The sequence below is a fragment of the Chiloscyllium punctatum genome, chromosome 18, assembly GCF_047496795.1.
Source record: "Chiloscyllium punctatum isolate Juve2018m chromosome 18, sChiPun1.3, whole genome shotgun sequence".
Classification (NCBI taxonomy): domain Eukaryota; kingdom Metazoa; phylum Chordata; class Chondrichthyes; order Orectolobiformes; family Hemiscylliidae; genus Chiloscyllium; species Chiloscyllium punctatum.
Window position 1 is genome coordinate 88,214,230 of NC_092756.1, and position 17,894 is coordinate 88,232,123.

The following is a 17,894-nucleotide window of genomic DNA, read 5'->3' on the forward strand; positions in this document are numbered from 1 at the left end:
CCACAGCATGACATCCCAAGCCCTCGGCTCAGTACCAAATGCCTTCCTCACCATCCGGAGTACTTTTAATGTCCAGAGTACTTTTAATGCAGAGCTTCTTGACTGACGAAGGACTCAGAGAGCATCAGAGATGGGCATGGTCAGATCATTTTTTTTTAGATTAGATTACTTACAGTGTGGAAACAGGCCCTTCGGCCCAACAAGTCCACACCGACCCGCCGAAGCGCAACCCACCCATACCCCTACATCTACCCCATACCTAACACTACGGGCAATTTAGAATGGCCAATTCACCTGACCTGCACATCTTTGGACTGTGGGAGGAAACCGGAGCACCCGGAGGAAACCCGGGCAGACACGGGGAGAACGTACAAACTCCACACAGTCAGTCACCTGAGGCGGGAATTGAACCCGGGTCTCTGGCGCTGTGAGGCAGCAGTGCTAACCACTGTGCCACCGTGCTGTCTTGATCTTACTTAGTATCAAAACAGGCCGAAGATCTACTGTAGCTCCTAACTTGCCATCTGGATCTGGTCAATAAAACAAAATGTGTCACTTTACCATGACCGTCAGGCACTACCTATGAGGAGCCTTGAATATACTGAGCAGTTCAGTTTTTGCTCAGACTACATTAGCCAGGTTTGATAAATATTTCCTAACCAAGCTGTTCAGAGATGTTGTTATAAGTGTTTGGAGACTGTATTCAACCCAATGGGTGTAAAAGACCTTCCTAAGGTCTAACACTGGAACAACAGCTAGGGTTTACAATGCAGGAGACTTGGCATTGACTTCATTGGAGCTGAGAAGGGATTGCTAAGAATGCATAAAGGTAGATTAATTTTAGTAGCAGGCGAATCATGAGCAACAGGATTTAAAAAGATATATTATTTTCCATTTTGGAGTTAAGGGAATTTGAACTGTGCCACAACAACAGCACTTTGCAATTACATGGCCTTTCTAACGTAGAACCACAATCACAAGTTGCATTTTTCCACCAGCCATTGATTGAGGCTAAGGAAAATACTTGAAAAGGAAACATTCAAGTTCATGAAGGAGAAGTGAGGTTGGACTTGAACATTCTGATGCAAGGTGTGATAATGTGAGTGTTCATTTCTTCTGATTAAGGGACTATCCCCCAGGACTTACCTTGACACGTACGTTCTGGAAAGAAGCAGGACTGACAAGTGAAAAGCAGATCACAAAAACATCCTGGAAAAGAATAAAGTCCAACAATTAGCTGAGTGGTCCTCAGTTCCATTCCACTCAGCTTTGTGTCAAACTATAGGACATACAATAGAGAACAGTACAGCACAGGAACAGATCCTTCGGCCCATGATGTTGTGCCGAACATGATGCCAAATTAAACTAATCCCTTCTGCCTGCCCTTGGTCCATATCCCTCCATTTCTTGCATATTCATGCACTTATCTAAAAGCCCCTTAAATGCCCCTAATTGTACCTGCCTCCACCTCCGCCCCTGGCAGCATGTTCCAGACACCCACCACTTGCCCCTCACATCTCCTTTGAACTGTTGCCTTCACACCTTAAATGCATGCCCCCGAGTATTAGACATCTCAACTCTTGGGAAAAAGGTTTTGACTGTCAACCCTCTCTGTTCTTCTCATAATTTTATGCAGTTCTATCAAGTCTCATCTTGGCCTCCATTGTTCAAGCTTTCTCCTTACAGCACATGCCCTCTAATCCAGGCAGCATCCTGGTAAACCAATTCTTGCACCCTCTCCAAGGTCAAATATGATTATAAGTTTTACAATCTGGAGTGGTATTTCTGCATCAAAACCCTGGAATGTGTTAACTATGATTTCCACCATTTTAATAAGTGCTGGCCTTGCCACCCATGCTCACAATGTTCACAAGGAACGATTATTCACAAATGTAAAGCTTGCTCAGCTAAGCTGCGAGCAAATCCAACGTTCACCAAGAATCTGATTCTAGGGGAGGGAGGGTATGTGCCATTGGAATCACACTTTCCACTGCTTTTGTCTGATCACAGTCACAGCAGGGATCCAAGATATCTGGGTAGCCTGGTCTCTGCAGGGCATTGCCAGACCAGGGTATACTCCAGTCTAACAATTATATCATAACAATGACTTATATCATATTTTTGTTTTATTCGTTCACAGCATCACTGGCTAGGCTATAATTTATTGCCCAGATAGCAGTTAAGGGTCAGCCACATTGTTGTGTGGTCTGGAGTCACACATTAGTTAAGGACAGCAGTTTCCTTCACTAAAAGGCATTATCAGATGTCAGGTGACACCAGGTTATGGTCTAACAGGTTTATTTGAAAACACAAGGCTTTGGAGCGCTGCTCTTTCTTCAGGTGAAGTGTCACCTCACCTGATGAAGGAGCAGCGCTCTGAAAGGTTGTGATTTCAAATAAACCTGTTGGGCTATAACCTGGTGTCAAGTGACTCTGTCCACTCCAGTACTTCCCCATAAAGAGCATTAGTGAACTAGCTGGAGTGCCCACTCTCCACCCCCCAACAATTTCATGGTCATCATTCAGCATTTTAAGTCCAGACTTTCATTGGATTCAAATTCCCTCCATCTGCTCTGGTGGGATCTGAACCCAGGTCCCCAGAACATTACCTGGATCATTGGGATAATAGTCTAGCAATAATACCACTCGGCCATCACATCCCCTATCACTGCTGGACAAGGAAAGAAGTTAGGCCCAAGGCCTACCTCATGCATGAGGATCAATCCCTTACTATTGGCAATACACTTATTTAATCAAGTAATTAGTCCTCCCGCTCTCTTGTGAAAAGACAGAAAGAGAGTGATAGGTTTTCTGTGAAAGTATCCTTACAGTTTGAGGGTAGGAGAGAGGTCGGAGCTTGTCATAGTCTTCCTGACCAGCTGTGTCCCACAACCCCAGGTTCACAGCATGACCATCGACGGTCACAGAGGTTGAGTAGTTGTCAAAGCTGTCGGGGAAGACAGTAAAAAGATGTCAGACCAAAACAAAATGAGATTAATTCAGCCTCAGCAGCTCCAGGTCAATAACCCAGTGCAGGATTTTGATGAGGGTTTCAGTTTTGGTTCAATGTGTAGCGCTCGCATCTCTGAGTCAGAAGGTCAGAGGTTAAAGCCCCACATGAGGGAGGTGAGTGAGAACCACATGTGGCCTGACACCCAGAGCAATACCAATAGGACTCCTGGACTCTAGGAGGTGCTGATTTTTAAATAAGTAATTAAACCCAGCGCTCATCATGTCCGGCCTCTCAGCTGGACACAAATGTTTCAATGCCAGCATTTTCAAGAAGAAGAATTTTCCCTGGTGCACTGACTAAGATTTATCCCTGGACCAAATTCATAATAAATAGCAGTCATTGTTCGATGGTTGTTTCTGGGATCTTGCTGCAAATTGGCTTCTATATTACAACCTTACTACCTTACTACATTGCTACCTTACAACGGTCAACTATGCTTGCACTGTACTGAGTGTCAAGCTTTTTGAGATATCCTAAAGTTGTGAAAGGTGTTATATAAATGCACATCCTTTCCCTTTGTATAATGGAAACAGCTCCTATACTGAACTCGAAAAGGGAACTGGGTGCAGCTGGTGCTTGATGAGTAACCAGAGTGTCACAGAAGGGACAGTGCCCTCAGAAGGCCAATGGAATGTTGCCAGGCATTGCAAGAGGAATGGAAAATACTGCAACTGTACAGGCGATCGGGCATCTGCAGTACAGTGTACTTAGTCATCTTCAGAGAATCAGTGTGGAACACAGGCCATTTGGTCCATAGAATCCACACTAACCCTCTGAAGATTGAACCCCCTACTTGTAACTCTGCATTTCCCATGGCCAATCCACCTAACCTGCATATCTTGGAACTTTGTGAGGAAACCAGAGTACCTGGAGGAAACCCACACAGACACGGGGAGAACGTGTAAACTCCACACAGACAGTCACCAGAGGATGGAATCAAACCTGGGTCCCTGGCACTGAGAGGTTGCAGTGCGAACCACTGAGCCACTAAACTGCCCATTGCATTGACTGAACTGTGAAGGTTGCTGTCACCATCGTCATTAAGTGAAAGGAACAACAGGGTGTGGTGCGATTGAGGGAAACCACTTCTGGGTCAAACTGGGCGAGTCCCTCATATGTGACAAAATTTATTTCAATGTGTGTTCGCCACTAGTTGTGGGTTTGCATTTATACCATGGACATTGTTACACTCGAGGAGCACTGAGCATCAGGTCTCACTCCTTCAGGATCCCTACAAGTACATGTCACATCATGACACCCCTCAGTATTTACCCTTTCAGATCCTTTCAGAGTCCTTTCCAACACAGATCTTGAGACTGATTCCTGGGTTGAAGGGCTGAGAAACATAGAAAAAGGTAGGCCATTCAGCCCATCCAATCTGCTCCACCATTCGATATAATCATGGCTGATAATTCAATTCAGTCTCCTGTTCCCCCTTTCTCCTCCATACCTTTGATCCCTTTAGCCCTAAGAACTATATCTAACTCCATGGAAATATTCAATGTTTAGGCCCCACTGCTTTCTGGGCTAACGAATTCCACAAGGTCAGCACTTCCTGGGTGAAAAGATTTTGCCTCAACTCAGTCCTAAATGGCTTACATTACACCCTTGGACTGTGACCCTTGGTTCTAGACCCTCTAGTCACTGTGAATATCCACCCTGCGTTTACCAGGTTTATTTTCTGAAGGAAGCTGGTCCAGGTTAGACCTTTCATTTAGGAAAATGTGAAGTGATTTTTTTTTCGGAAATATATAAGAGCCTGAGGTGACAGAATTGGATGGATACCAAGTGGATCTTCCCTCTTGTGGGGGAGGCCAAAACCAAGGCTCATAGTTCAAGAGTAACAGGCCTCCATTTTAAGAAGAAGGTGAGGAGATTTTGTTTTCTGTCAGAGGTTCATTAGAGTGTGGAATTCTCTTCCCCAGAAGGCAAGCGGAGGTCAAGTTTTCAAAAGGTTGAGTTAGATAGGTTCTTGAAGGACAAGGGAATCAAGGGTTATGTGGTACACACAGAAGTGTGGTGTTGAGATGTAGGCACGAGTTTAGCATGCTTGCCTTCATTGCTCAGTCCTTTGAATATAGGACTTGGGAAGTCATGTTGGGGTTGGGCCAGACATTGGGATTGGCAAGACCTCTTAGAAAATACTCTGTCTAGTTCTGGTCACCCAGTTATAGGAAGGATATTATTAAGCTAGAGACAGTCCAGAAGAGATTTACCAGAAAGTTGCCAGGTGTGGAAAGCTTGAGTTATAGAGATAGGCTGGATAAGCTGGGACATTTTTCACTGGAGAGTAGGAAGTTGAGAGGTGAACTTACAGAGATTTATAAAATCATGAGGGGTAATGGATAGGTTTAATGGCAGGTATCTTTTCCCTACGATGGGGAATTTCAAGACTAGAGGGCATATTGTTAAGGTGAGAGGAGAGAGATTCTAAAAAGGATCGAGAGGCAAATCTTTTACAGAGAGAGTGGTTCTCATGTGGAATGAACTTCCAGAGGAAGTGGTAGATATGGGCACAGTTACAACGTTTACATGAGTAGATAAAGGTAAAGTTTGGAGAGATATGGGTCAGGAGCAGGCAGGTGGGACTAGTTTCGTTTGGGATTAAGTTTGGCCTGGACCAGTTGGACCAAAGAATCTGTTTCCATGCTGGATGACTCTATGACTGTAGGTCATAACCAGATGATCGATGATCTTACTGAAAGAGGAGCAGGTTCAAAGTTCCAAACCGTCCACTCTTTCCCCATGTTGCACATTCCTGTGGTTCCATTTGATGGTTCCATTTAAATATCATTGGTGTTGCTAGTGTTCAAGTATGTATGGCATCCTGCTGGTGCCAAGAGGTATATATTGTAGGATGTAACCATATTTCTTGACATTCATTGACTGCACAATGACCTTCCAAAGCAAACTCACTTTAATGTCAATCAGCATTAAGAGTGGTCAATTCTTTGGCATTGCCCTGGAATCTGAATGAATTAAAGGCTAGGCCATTGTTACCCACTATTTATAACCAGTTCAAACAATTTATAGAAATATTGGTCTCACAGGAAAGATTGGCAATATGTGAATGTGCTAAAATGCAAATGTTGGGATTATGGGATAGATCTTGTGTCAGCTCCAGACACACTTAAGCATGAAGGGTGGGACCCAGATGCAAAAGACCTTTTGCCCTTTGTCGTAAGATTCTGTTTTCTCCAACAGGAAAAGGGAGCCAGATGTGAATTGTGCAGTTGGAAAAGCAAGATATTTTGAAATTAGTGCTGAGTTCAAACGGACTATTTCATCAAAATCCTGAGCCTATTATGAATTTATAGCATGATCGTAAATGCTTTTGAAGGGTAAATAAGTTCTGTTTAGTTGTCACAATCTGAAGTCCTTAAAATACCCAGTTTTTAGTTATGATAAAAATAAAGTGCTGGATCTGTCAGTTATGTTTGAAAACAAAACGCTTTGCTTTTATTGAGAGACAAACTGGTGGAGATTATCTGGTTCTTCAGTTTCAGTGATGTTCATTGTCGTGTGATGAGATGTGCCTTTAAGAGGGATTGACCTCTCCTGATTCTCTTGAAGGGGCAGGTTGTAAATTTGGTGCCTAGATGTCTACTCCATGAAAAGCAGCGTAAATAGCTTTGATTTTTTTTTAGAAAAAAGAAGCATAAGTGGGTTGAGTCAGGCTCACTCAAAGCCAGGGAGGGATTTAATTTTGCTTTCAGTTGTTGAAATTGGGTCTTTTGGACTTGAAGCTGCTAGAGATAATTCTCCAACTATTGCTACAAAAAGCTGGAGTTCTGTCTCTGCTGCTAGCCTCATTCGGTACTTCTTCCTAGACTGGAGCTAGCACAGTTCTGTACTGCTGAAGTTGCTTTTGCCAAGGACTTGTTTATGGGATGCTGCTCCACTGGAAGGGTTGATGATTAGAAGTTACATGATATATTGTTTTGTTAAGTATTTGAAGAGAGTTAAAATTAAAACAATTCTTATTTTTTGTTTGTGTTTTAACTGTGGTATAAGAATAACATCTGTTTTGTTCAAAGCCTACTCGTTTGACCAATTGAATCCCATCTGGAATGCAACATCTTACACTTGCCTTTAAATAAGATAAAAGTTAGAGTCTAGGCTATCTCCTTGGTGTGTTTTGCAGGGGTTTGGTCTGGTCTGTAACAGTTGCTATTTCCAAAGGTTAGAGCAACGGTCAGACTAAATGCTTGGCTAAGTTGCAAAATCTCCCGATTGGTAAAGTGAGGCTGAGTTAACATTTTATTGATAATTAAAAATGTCTATTAAAGGAGCAGCCGTGTTTGATATGGTTTATTGGATCAAACTTTGTTTTTATAATGGAATGAATTCTGGAATGGATTTAAAAGCTTTGAAATTCTTATGAATATTCTTCTTAATTTTTTAGTATTAAGCATTAGGTCGTGCATTAGATTATAGTCATAGAGATGTACTGCATGGAGACAGAGGTTTTGGTCCAACTCATTCATGCCAACCAGATATCCTAGATAAATCTAGTCTCATTTGTGAACATTTGGCCCATATCCCTCTAAACCCTTCCTACTAATCCCTCCATCCAAATGCCTTTTAAATGTTGTAATTGTACCAGCCTCCACCACTTCCTCTGGCAGCTCATGCCACACACACAATACCCTCTGCCTGAAAAAAGTTGCTTCTGAAGTCCCTTTGTTTATCTTTCCCTTTTCACCTTAAACCTGTGCCCTGTGTTTTTTGGACTTCCCAACCCTGAGGAAAAGACCTTGGCTATTCACCCTACCCATGCCCCTCATAATTTTACAAACCTCTATAAGGTCACCCCTCAGCCTCTGAAGCTCCAGGGGAAAAAAACCCCAGCCTATTCAGCCTCTCCCTGTAGCTCAAATCCTCCAACCCTGGTAACATCCTTGTAAATCTTTTCTGAAACCTTTCAAGTTTCACATCATCCTTCCACCAGCAGGGAGAACAGAACTCAATGCAGCATGCCAAAAGTGGCCTCACCAATGTTGTATACAGCCACAACATGTCCTCCCAACTCCTATTATTGATCATCCATAGTTACCCAGAGGATAGTTTAGAGTCACATAATTGCTGTGGGTCTGGAGTCACGCATAGGCCAGACCAAGTAAGGACAGCAGATTTCCCTCTCTGAAGGACATTTGTGCACCAGGTGTATCTTTTGTGACAATTGGCAATGGTTTCATGGCTAGAGAAAGTGAGGACTGCAGATGCTGGAGATCAGAGTCGAGATTGTGTTGCTGGAAAAGTGCAGCAGGTCAGGCAGCATCCGAGGAGCAGGATGATCAACGTTTCCAGCCGGAACCCTTCATCAGGCTTCCTAATGAAGGGCTCTGGCCCAAAACGTCGAATTTCCTGCTCCTCGGATGCTGCCTCACCCGCTGTGCTTTTCCAGCAACACACTCTCGACAATGGCTTCATGTTGCCAAGAGGCCAGTATTTTATTCATCAGGAAACTCAGAGGCTTCTAAACCCAAAGTAACCATCCCATGTAAGGAAGACCTGAAAGTAGAAGTGAACAAAGTAGCAATGGATACTCACACGGTCGGAATGTACTCCTCAGGGAAGTCATTGGTTGTGTAAGTGATGAGGAGGCAGGTTTTCCCAACAGCTCTGCAGAAAGAGAGGAATCCAGTTTGTTGTCAATCTCTCTCTCTTTTGATAGTTAACCGTTGGGTATGGCATCAACACAACTGAAGTAACAATGATCAGAGTGACCAACGCTCACCATCTCTCTGTCTATATGTCTGTTCTTCTCCCCAGTACCTGCTGCTTGACATCTGCACTATCAACAACAATTTATAACTGGAAGATTGTAATAAATAAGAATAGGATAAGGCCATTCAGCCCCTCATGCCAGCTCTGTCATGGCTGATCCAACACCTCTCTTGTCCACTTTCCCCGTAACCCTTTATTCCCCTATTGCTTCCTACTTTGCAAAATACCCCAAAACTACTGCTTGGGAGTGATTATTAAACAAATATTTGAACCTAGCCACTGAAGTCGATTTTGGTCAGGTGGCTAAGAATTCAGTCAATGAGGTGAAGCTGAGGAACCACCTATCGAAGAGTAAGAGAGAATGCCAGAGTTTAATGTCCAGCTGTAAGTAAGGCTGTCAACGTTCAGTCATTAAAAATCAGGGTATTGTTGCAGGAGATCTGCATTAGAGGATTGCAGAAACCTTGGGGGAATATAGGGCCACAAAAGGTTTCAGATTTAGGAAAGGGTGGCATGACACATAACAATTTATCTCTCCCTCTGCTCTTTCAAAATATTGTGTTCTCTGAAAAGCCTATTTCTTTGAACCAAGTTCATCTCATCTGCTACTCTTCGAAACTCCATTTCAACCTCTGATTGAATCTCTTCATCCCTTCATACACATACGAACAAGAGTGGCCCATTCAGCCCATGTAGCCTGTTCTATCATACATAGCGATCATGGCTGATCGAACACTTCAATGCCTTTCACCCCCAGACCCTGTACTCCATCAGGAATCAGAAACCTATCCTTGTGTGGCCCCACACAACTATGAGCTGTTTGAAAATGCTGCCTGAAAGGTCAGTGGAATTAGATTCAGTTTGGAATGGGAATCACAGATGCACTTGAAAAGGGAAAGGATGTATGATTAATTAGATGTCTCTTTTAAAAGAGTTGGCACAAGTATAATGGGCCAAATGGTCTCCCTTTGTCCTGTAAGACATCATGTTTCTTTTGTGATCAGCAGTTAACAGACTGTGGGATACAATTTACAGAATTCTCGAGCATCAGTTTCTATGTTATGTGAAGGCAGACTCTGTATCTTCCCTTTGATTTGATTTGATTTGATTTATTCCTGTCACCAAGGTCCAGTGAAAAGGGCCTTATGTGCTTTACGGGGAGATCGTGCATCAGGGTGACAGAACAGAGTGCAGGATATAATGTTATAGTTGCCGAGAAGATGCAGAGGGAGATCCATGTTAATATTAAAGAGGGACCATTTAAAAGTCTGATAACAGTGGGGAAGAACCATTCTTGAATCTGTTTGGACATGTACATGAACAGTTATATATTCTGCCCGATCGAAGAGGGTGCAAGAGAATATAATCATGGTGGGAGGGGATTTTGATGATGTTGGTTGCTTTCCCAAGGCAGTGGGAAGTAGAGATGAAGTCAGCAGATGGGAAGCTGGTTTGCGCGGTGGACTGGACTGTATTCACAACTCTCTGTAGTTTGTTTCAGTCTTGGGAAAAGCAGTTGCCGCACCAGGCTGGGATACATCAGGATAGGATCATTTATATGGTTCATCCATTAAGATCAGTAAGAATATTGATGGACATGTCAAATTTTCTTAGCCTCCTGAGGAAGTAGAGGCATTGTGGGCTTTCTTGACTGTGGTGTCGACGTGGATGGACCAGACAGACTGTTGGTGATATTTACTCCTAGCTCTCAACCTTCTCCACCTCAGCACCATTGATACAGACAGGAGTGTGCCCTCTACTCCCCTTCCCAACGTCAATGACCAGCTCTATCATTTTGCTGACGCTGATGGAGCGATTATTGTCGTTACACCATGCTGTTATGCACTCTATCTCTTTCCTGTACTCCATCTTGTCATTGTTTTGAGGTCCAACCTACAATGCTGGTGTCATCAGCAAACTTTATAAATGGAGTTGGCGGAGAATTTGGCCACACAGTACCATTACGGGCTGAGTTCACAGCCTTGCAGGGCCACTGGTGTTGAGGATTATCAAGGAGGAGACATTGTTCCCTATCCTTACTGACTCCTGGTCTGATGGCCCGGCAATCAAAAATCCAGTTACAGAGGGAGGACCAGAGACTGAGATCCTGGAGTTTTGAAATGAGCATGTTAAGAATGCTGGTATTAAAGGCAGAGTTGTGGTCAATAAGAAGGAGCCTGACGGAGGTATGCTTGTTGTCCAGATGTTCCAGGGATGAATGTAGGATGTACCATGGACCTATTGCAAATTGCAAGGGATCAAGGCAATTTGAGAGGCTGCTGGTGATGTGAGCCATGACCAACCTTTGCAACCACTTCATAAATATGGACGTCAGAGCCACCAGGCGGTAGCCTTAAGGCAGGCTGTATAATCATTCCTTGGCGTTGGGATGCTGATGGTCTTCTTGAAGCAGGTGAGGGGCTTCAGATCATAGTAAGGAGAGACTGAAGATGTCTGTGAACACTCCTGCCAGCTGGTCCACACAGGATCTGAGTGCACAGCTAGGCACTCCATCTGAGCTTGTCCTTTTCCATGGGTTCACCCTTAAGAAGCTGATCCCACATCTGTGGCGATGACTGAGAGTACAGGTGCATCTGATGCTGTTGGGACAGGTGATGTTGTTTCACTGCCCTTCTGTTCAAAGCGAATGTCAAAATGCATTGAGCTTATTGGGTAGGGATGTACTGTTGCCTGTGATTCTGTTCGACTTTGCTTTGTAACCTATTATGTTGTGTAAGTCCCAAAGTTTGGGTGTCCATGTGAGTTAGTCTGGGTCTCAAGTATAATTTGGTATTGCCTCTTGGTGTCCCTAATGGCCTTATGAAGGTCATACCTGGATTCCCTGTATAGGTCAGGGTCATCCGACTTAAACGTCTCAGAACTGGACTCCAGTAGGGAGTAGATCTCCTAGTTCATCCATGGGGAATGGTTGGGGAATATTCAGACTAACGTTTTCAGCACACAGTGATCTCTACACACACCAATTAAGTCCATAATGGTAGTGGTATACTCATTTAGGTTGGCCACTAAGTTCTTGAATGTGGACCAATCCACCAACTCTAAGCAGCCCTTGTTTCCTCAGATCATCTTTCAATGGTGGGGAATATAAGAACTAATTGCAATTCAGCCTCTTGACCCTGTTCTGCCATTTATGATCATGAACAGCCCTCCCAGGATAGGCAAGATTAAAACACAGAACATTAGTTAAGGTTCCCAATCATGTTGATTATTCAGGAACAGCTGACTGAAAGGGCGTGGCTTGAAAGTAGACTGAGAACAGGAGCTGCTAGATAACCGGCCGAAATAAATAATAACTTGTATTCATTTGACAAAAAGGTGTGGTGTAATGGGGAACATCCTTGCTGCTCGACCAGAAACATTGAGTTCAAGTCCCACGCCAGGATTTGGCAGCTATGGGAACTGTGCTCATCACAGTGGGTGGGGGGAGGGGGTAAACAGATTGAATGCCAACGTATAAACCTGCCAAACTCACAAGCAGTGAGGTTGAGAGAGAGAGTCCTGGTCATGGTCACTAACATTTGGAAAGGATGTTTGAGCTTCTACCATCACAATCTGTGACTCCAGACCACAACTCACATGTAAAGACTATGTGTTACCACAATAGCCTGGACTCTGACTGACCTGTAATATACCCACCACCATTTTAGAAAGTGTCTTTAATGTAGTGAAAGCTCCCTGGAAACGTAGAACGTTACAATTATATTGGACTCACTTATGAGTAGAAAGTGGTGTATGGAGGCAAATCAAACTTTATTGCATTTCTGGAATTTCTAAATTGAGTAGGTTTTGCTATACACCTTTACAAATTTTATTACTCAAGTATATTTTTGGGAAAATTTGTCAAACGTTGACACTGAGATATTTAAGGATATATGAGGAAGGCTGGGAGGTAAGTGTTAAGCAGCATCTTAGAGGAGGAGAGCAACTGAGATGTTTAGGAAAGAAATTTAAGGATTACAATGATATAGTGACATACCATTGGAATAATGAGCCAGAGTCTCATGCTAAAGATCTGGGAATATGGATGGAAATTCCACAACAGTAGCTGGTTCAATCAACAAACAGAGAATTGAAAGCTGACAATTAGCAGTTAGCACTTGTCTCACAGCGCCAGGGAGCCGGGTTCGATTCCAGCCTCAGGCGACTGTGTGGAGTTTGCACATTCTCCCCGCGTCTGTGTGGGTTTCCTGCGGCTGCTCCGGTTTCCTCCCACATTCCAAAAATGTGCAGGTTAGGGTGGATTGGCCATGCTCAATTGCCCCACAGTGTTCAGGGATGTGTAGGCTAGGTGCATTAGTCAGGGGTAAATGTAGAGTAATAGGGGAATGAGTCTGGGTGGGATACTCTTCGGATGGTCGGTGTGGACGTGTTGGGCTGAAGGGCCTGTTTCCACACTGTAGGTATTCTGTGAATTGACAATTGGCACTGAATGTAAAAAGAGAAAGTCATGTTCACTAATGTCCTTAATGTAAGAAAATCTACCATTCTCTCCAAGTCTGGTCCATGTGTGACTCCAGACCCACAGTGATGTAGTTCCACTTAACTGATCCAGCAAGCCACTCAGCTGATGGGCAACAAATGTTGGATTCACCAAAGATGCCCACATCCCAAAGTAATATAGTTTTCAATGTGTAAGAGATACCTTTGGTTTGTTGAGATTGAGTCAAACTCAAATGTTTGCTTGTTCACTTGATTTGCTACTGTACAGAATCGAACTGCGTTTGTAACAACGCATACATACAGAGATATATTTTATGAACAAAATATATCTTTGCAATTTAAAAATGAGCAAATAAAATTTCAAAGTTTATTTTGATTTAATTGCTTCACCTTTTTCATATAAGCATTGCCCTTATCGGGTTTTGCTTGTTACTGGTTCCCCGACCACCTGGGTGGTTTCCTGGTGGTGGAAACGTTGACTTAAATCTTTTGCACATGGTGTCTTTTTACTGAGAAAAACAGAAATTTTAAAAAATGGAATTCCAAAGTTTAGTGCCTGTGAGGTTGCAATGGTGGGGGTCCCACAATGAGACCAGAATTAGAAAAGGGAGCAATAACCAACAAAGTTGGATGAGCAAAGGAAGAGAGACCGGAAATTGTGGAACTGTGTTCATCGTGAAAGGGAGCGAGGAAAGGTATCAATTGTATCACTTTCAAAGAATGCAGATACCAGGAATCATAGAATCAGACAGCACAGAAACAGACCCTTCAGTCCAACTCATCCACACTGACCAGATATCCTAAACTCATCCACTCCCATTTGGCAATATTTGGTCCATATCCCACTAAACCTTCCTAATCATGTACCCATCCAGATGCCTTTTAAATGTTGCAATTGTACCAACCTCCACCACTTCCTCTGGCAGCTCATTCCATACACACACCACCCTCTGTGTGAAAAGGTGGCAACCCAGTCCCTTTTAAATCTTTCCCCTTTCACCTTAAACCGATGCTCTCTAGTTTTGGACTCCCCTACCCTAGGGAAAAGGGCTTCATCAGCCTTTTGCCTGAAACGTCGATTTTCCTGCTCCTCAGATACTGCTGGACCCGCTGTGCTTTTCCAGAGCCACTTTAATCTTGACTCTGACCTCCAGCATCTGCAGTCTTCACTTTCGCCGAAAAGGACTATCCCACCTATCCATGCCCCTCATGATCTTATAAACCTCTATAAGGTTTCCCCTCAGCCTCTGACACTCCAGAAAAAATAGTCCCAGCTTACTTAGTCTTTCCCTATAGCTCAAACCCTCCAACCTTGACAAAATCCTTGTAAATATTTTCTGAATCCTCTCAAATTTCACAACATTTTACCTATAGCAGGGAGACCAGAATTGAACAAAATATTCCGAAAGTGGCCTAATCAATGACATCTACAGCCACAACATGACCTCCCAATTCCTACACTCAACGCACTGATCAATAAAGGCGATTGTACCAAATACCTTTATCACTATCCTGTCTGCCTGCAGCTCATATTATCAAACAAAATGAAACATTCAGGTGGTAACAACAAAGAGTACTCACCCATCACCCACCACCACGCATTTGATGTTTTGCATCATTTAGCTGCCGGATTGTATAGTTTTCTCTCAAGGAAATGAAAGAGTAAAAGTAGAAGACAACTTCTTACTCGAAGAAGCTCAAAGGTCAAACCTGGCTTTGTTTCTGGGCTATACGAAACCTCCCAGCCATCCGACTCTGGCTCCCTTGCTAACTGAATACGTGTCTCATGGCACACATACCCTCCTGAGCAGCTACGTAGGCAAATAAGCCAATGTTAAATTTAACTACCAAATGAGAGATTTGGTTTGGAGAAGCTTTGGATTTTATGAGTAAGCTGTCGCGTTAAACAAAGGGATGTGTGGAACAAGGCACCACTGAATGTTGGAGGGGACCCACTGACCAGATTATAGGGGAAGGGGATTGAGGGATTGAATGAGATGAGTTGGGAAGTCGATATGAAGGACAAATACCTAGAAAGTGGGTGCATCTCATCAACACCTAACAGATCTGTGTTTAGGAAACAAGAGAGAAAGAAAGGAGAAATCACTTCATAAATAGTGGTCTTGGCATATTCCTTTCAAAGACCTATATCGCACACTTACTTATGGGACGTATGCTCCAAAAAGAGCTTTAGGGAGAGAATCCATAATTGGACCTGACTGCTCTACACCAACATCATTAGTGCAGTCTCAATCAATGGGTGGGAATCAGACAGCTTCCTGATCAGATCTAGAGTCAAGCATGGTTGCCCACTCTCTCTTGCCTCATTTGAGTGTTATGTAGAGCTTTTTGTTGTATCTATGAGGAAGGATGCGAGCCTGAGGTGGGGGTGGGGGTAGGGGGGTAACTATTCCAGGAAGTGGAAGCCTGCAGGTCAAAGCCTCCCCATTCATGGACGATGTCGCCGCTTTCTGCTCGGATCTGCTGTCAGTGCACAGACTCATGATCTTCAGCAACCAGTTCACACGGGCCTCAGAAGTCAAGGTAAATCGAGGCAAGAGCGAGGCCATGTTCTTTGGGATCTGGGCCAACCAATCCTATATCCTTTCACCATCAGGACAGGTTACCTGAAGGTGCTGGGAATACGGCTCGGAGGGGAGTGTGCAAAATCTTGGGAGGAGTGCATCGCCAAGGTGAGGTAGAAGCTGAGCCTTTGAGAGCACCACTCCCTCTCCATTGTGGGTAAAATCCTGGTCATCAGGTGTGAGGCACTTTCTCTGTTGTACGTGACGCAGGTCTGGTCTGTTCCCTGAAACTGCGCTGTTACCTGAGCCATCTTCCACTTTGTTTGGAGGTCTACGATGGACCATGTCCGCAGGGACTCCATGTACAAAACTCTGGATAAGGGGGTGAGAAATGTACCCAACATCACCCTCATCCTGATGGCCACCTTTGTGTGTAGCTGCATCAAGCTCTGCGTGGATCCCCAGTACGCAAACACCAAGTGTCACAACGTACTGATGTTCTACCTGTCCCCGGTGTTGCGAAGGATGGGCCTGGCCTCATTGCCGTGGAACGCTCTAAGTAGTTGGACTGTTCAATATCATCTGTCCTTTGTGGAGAAATTTGTAAAGAAAAGCCTCTTTGACCACAAGTCAACCAGGAAGTGGTCAGCACGTAGCATTTTCGAGACCCTGTGGTAAAAGGAGAGGGTGGATCCTGTTGGGTTGTTCCCTGAGCAAACTGTCAAAGCCATTTGGCAGAATGCCTCATCACCAGAACTTTCCAACAAGCACCAAGACATTGCTTGGCTGGTGGGGAGAAGGGCATTACCTGTGAGATCCTTCATGCATACCCAGTCTCTCTGCGCCACCACATGCTGCCCTCGAAGCGGCTGCCAGGGATAGAGACAGTCACACATTTCCTTCTGGAATGTGTCTTTGCAAAGGAAGTCTGGAGAGAGATGCAGTGGTTCTTGTTGGGATTCATCCTGAGCAGCTCCATGACATGGGACTCTGCACTGTACGGTCTGTTCCCTGGGATGCACACTGAGACAAACATTGATTGCACTTGGGGTACCATCAACTTGGGGAAAGATGCTCTTTGATCTGCCAGAAACCTGTTGGTCTTCTAGAGCAAGGAGCTGACCCTGAGTGTGGCAGACTGGCACGATGCAGTAAAGCTTGGGGCAATTGCTGCCAATGCACAGTGGGGAAAGACCACCATCTGAGGTCTTCCTGCTGAAAGTTAATGGGGGTCCATTCAGTTATCGGACCCTCCCAGTGCCTCGAGTCTATGTAAATATAATCTTGTACAGGTAAGAAATGCATTTGGTTTGTTCATTGGATAGAGTAAAACTCCAATGTTTATTTGTTTTTTCAAATGTTACTGTACAGAACTGAACTGCTATCATGACGAAGTATGTATGTAAAGATACTTTTATGAATAAAGTGTATTTTTGAAATAAAAAATAAATGATAATGACATAGTGTTAATGTCACTGAGCTAGTATTTCAGAGGCTCAGCCTAAAACTCTATTATACATGGGTTCAAATCCCATCTCTGTCCCTTCAATCAACAAATCTGGAAGATAAACATTAACCTGATGACCACAATATCTATTCACCAATTGCTGTAGGAAAAAAACTCACCTGATGCTCTAAAATCCTATCAGGAATGAAATCTGTCATCCCCACTTACATGTGACTCCAGACCCACAGCAATGTGATAGACTCCTTCTTGCCATCCGAAATGGCCAAACAAGCCACTCATTATTGGGCAACAAATTTTGGCTATGCCATGGGACGTTCTCACCTCATCAAAGGATAAGTGGAAAAGATGGCCATTCGGTCCCTCAGGCCTGTGGTAGTGGTGGAATGGCTACATAGCTCCCCATTGAACTATTTTCCAGAAAAGAACCAATAAACTTGGTGAAAAGGTTGAGGCGGTAATGTTGTGATGTGCATCAATCGGATAAGATTGGAGGTTGGCTAACGTGGCGCCATTATTTAAGAAAGGTGCTAAGGAAAAGCCAGGGAACTGGACACCGATGAGCCTGACGTCAGTAATGAGTAAGTTATTTGAGTGGATTCTGAGGAACAGGATTTACATATATTTGGAAAGGCAAGGACTAATTAGAGACAATCAACATGGCCTTCTGCGTGCAAAATCATGTCTCACTAACTTGATT

General features: G+C 43.8%; 1 protein-coding gene across 1 annotated transcript in view; it reads right to left on the bottom strand.

The window, feature by feature from the left end:
* The window catches only part of LOC140489038 (ras-related C3 botulinum toxin substrate 1-like), a 28,826-nt gene extending 12,752 nt beyond the window's left edge, over positions 1-16,074 (bottom strand). The window contains exons 1-4 of the mRNA XM_072588276.1: positions 16,032-16,074; positions 8,567-8,663; positions 2,830-2,947; positions 1,147-1,209 (exon numbers count right to left, since the gene is read on the bottom strand). Coding sequence (XP_072444377.1) covers positions 1,147-1,209; positions 2,830-2,947; positions 8,567-8,663; positions 16,032-16,074 — 321 coding nt within the window. The remainder of the gene's footprint in view (positions 1-1,146; positions 1,210-2,829; positions 2,948-8,566; positions 8,664-16,031) is intronic.
* Between the last annotated feature and the right edge of the window lie 1,820 nt (positions 16,075-17,894).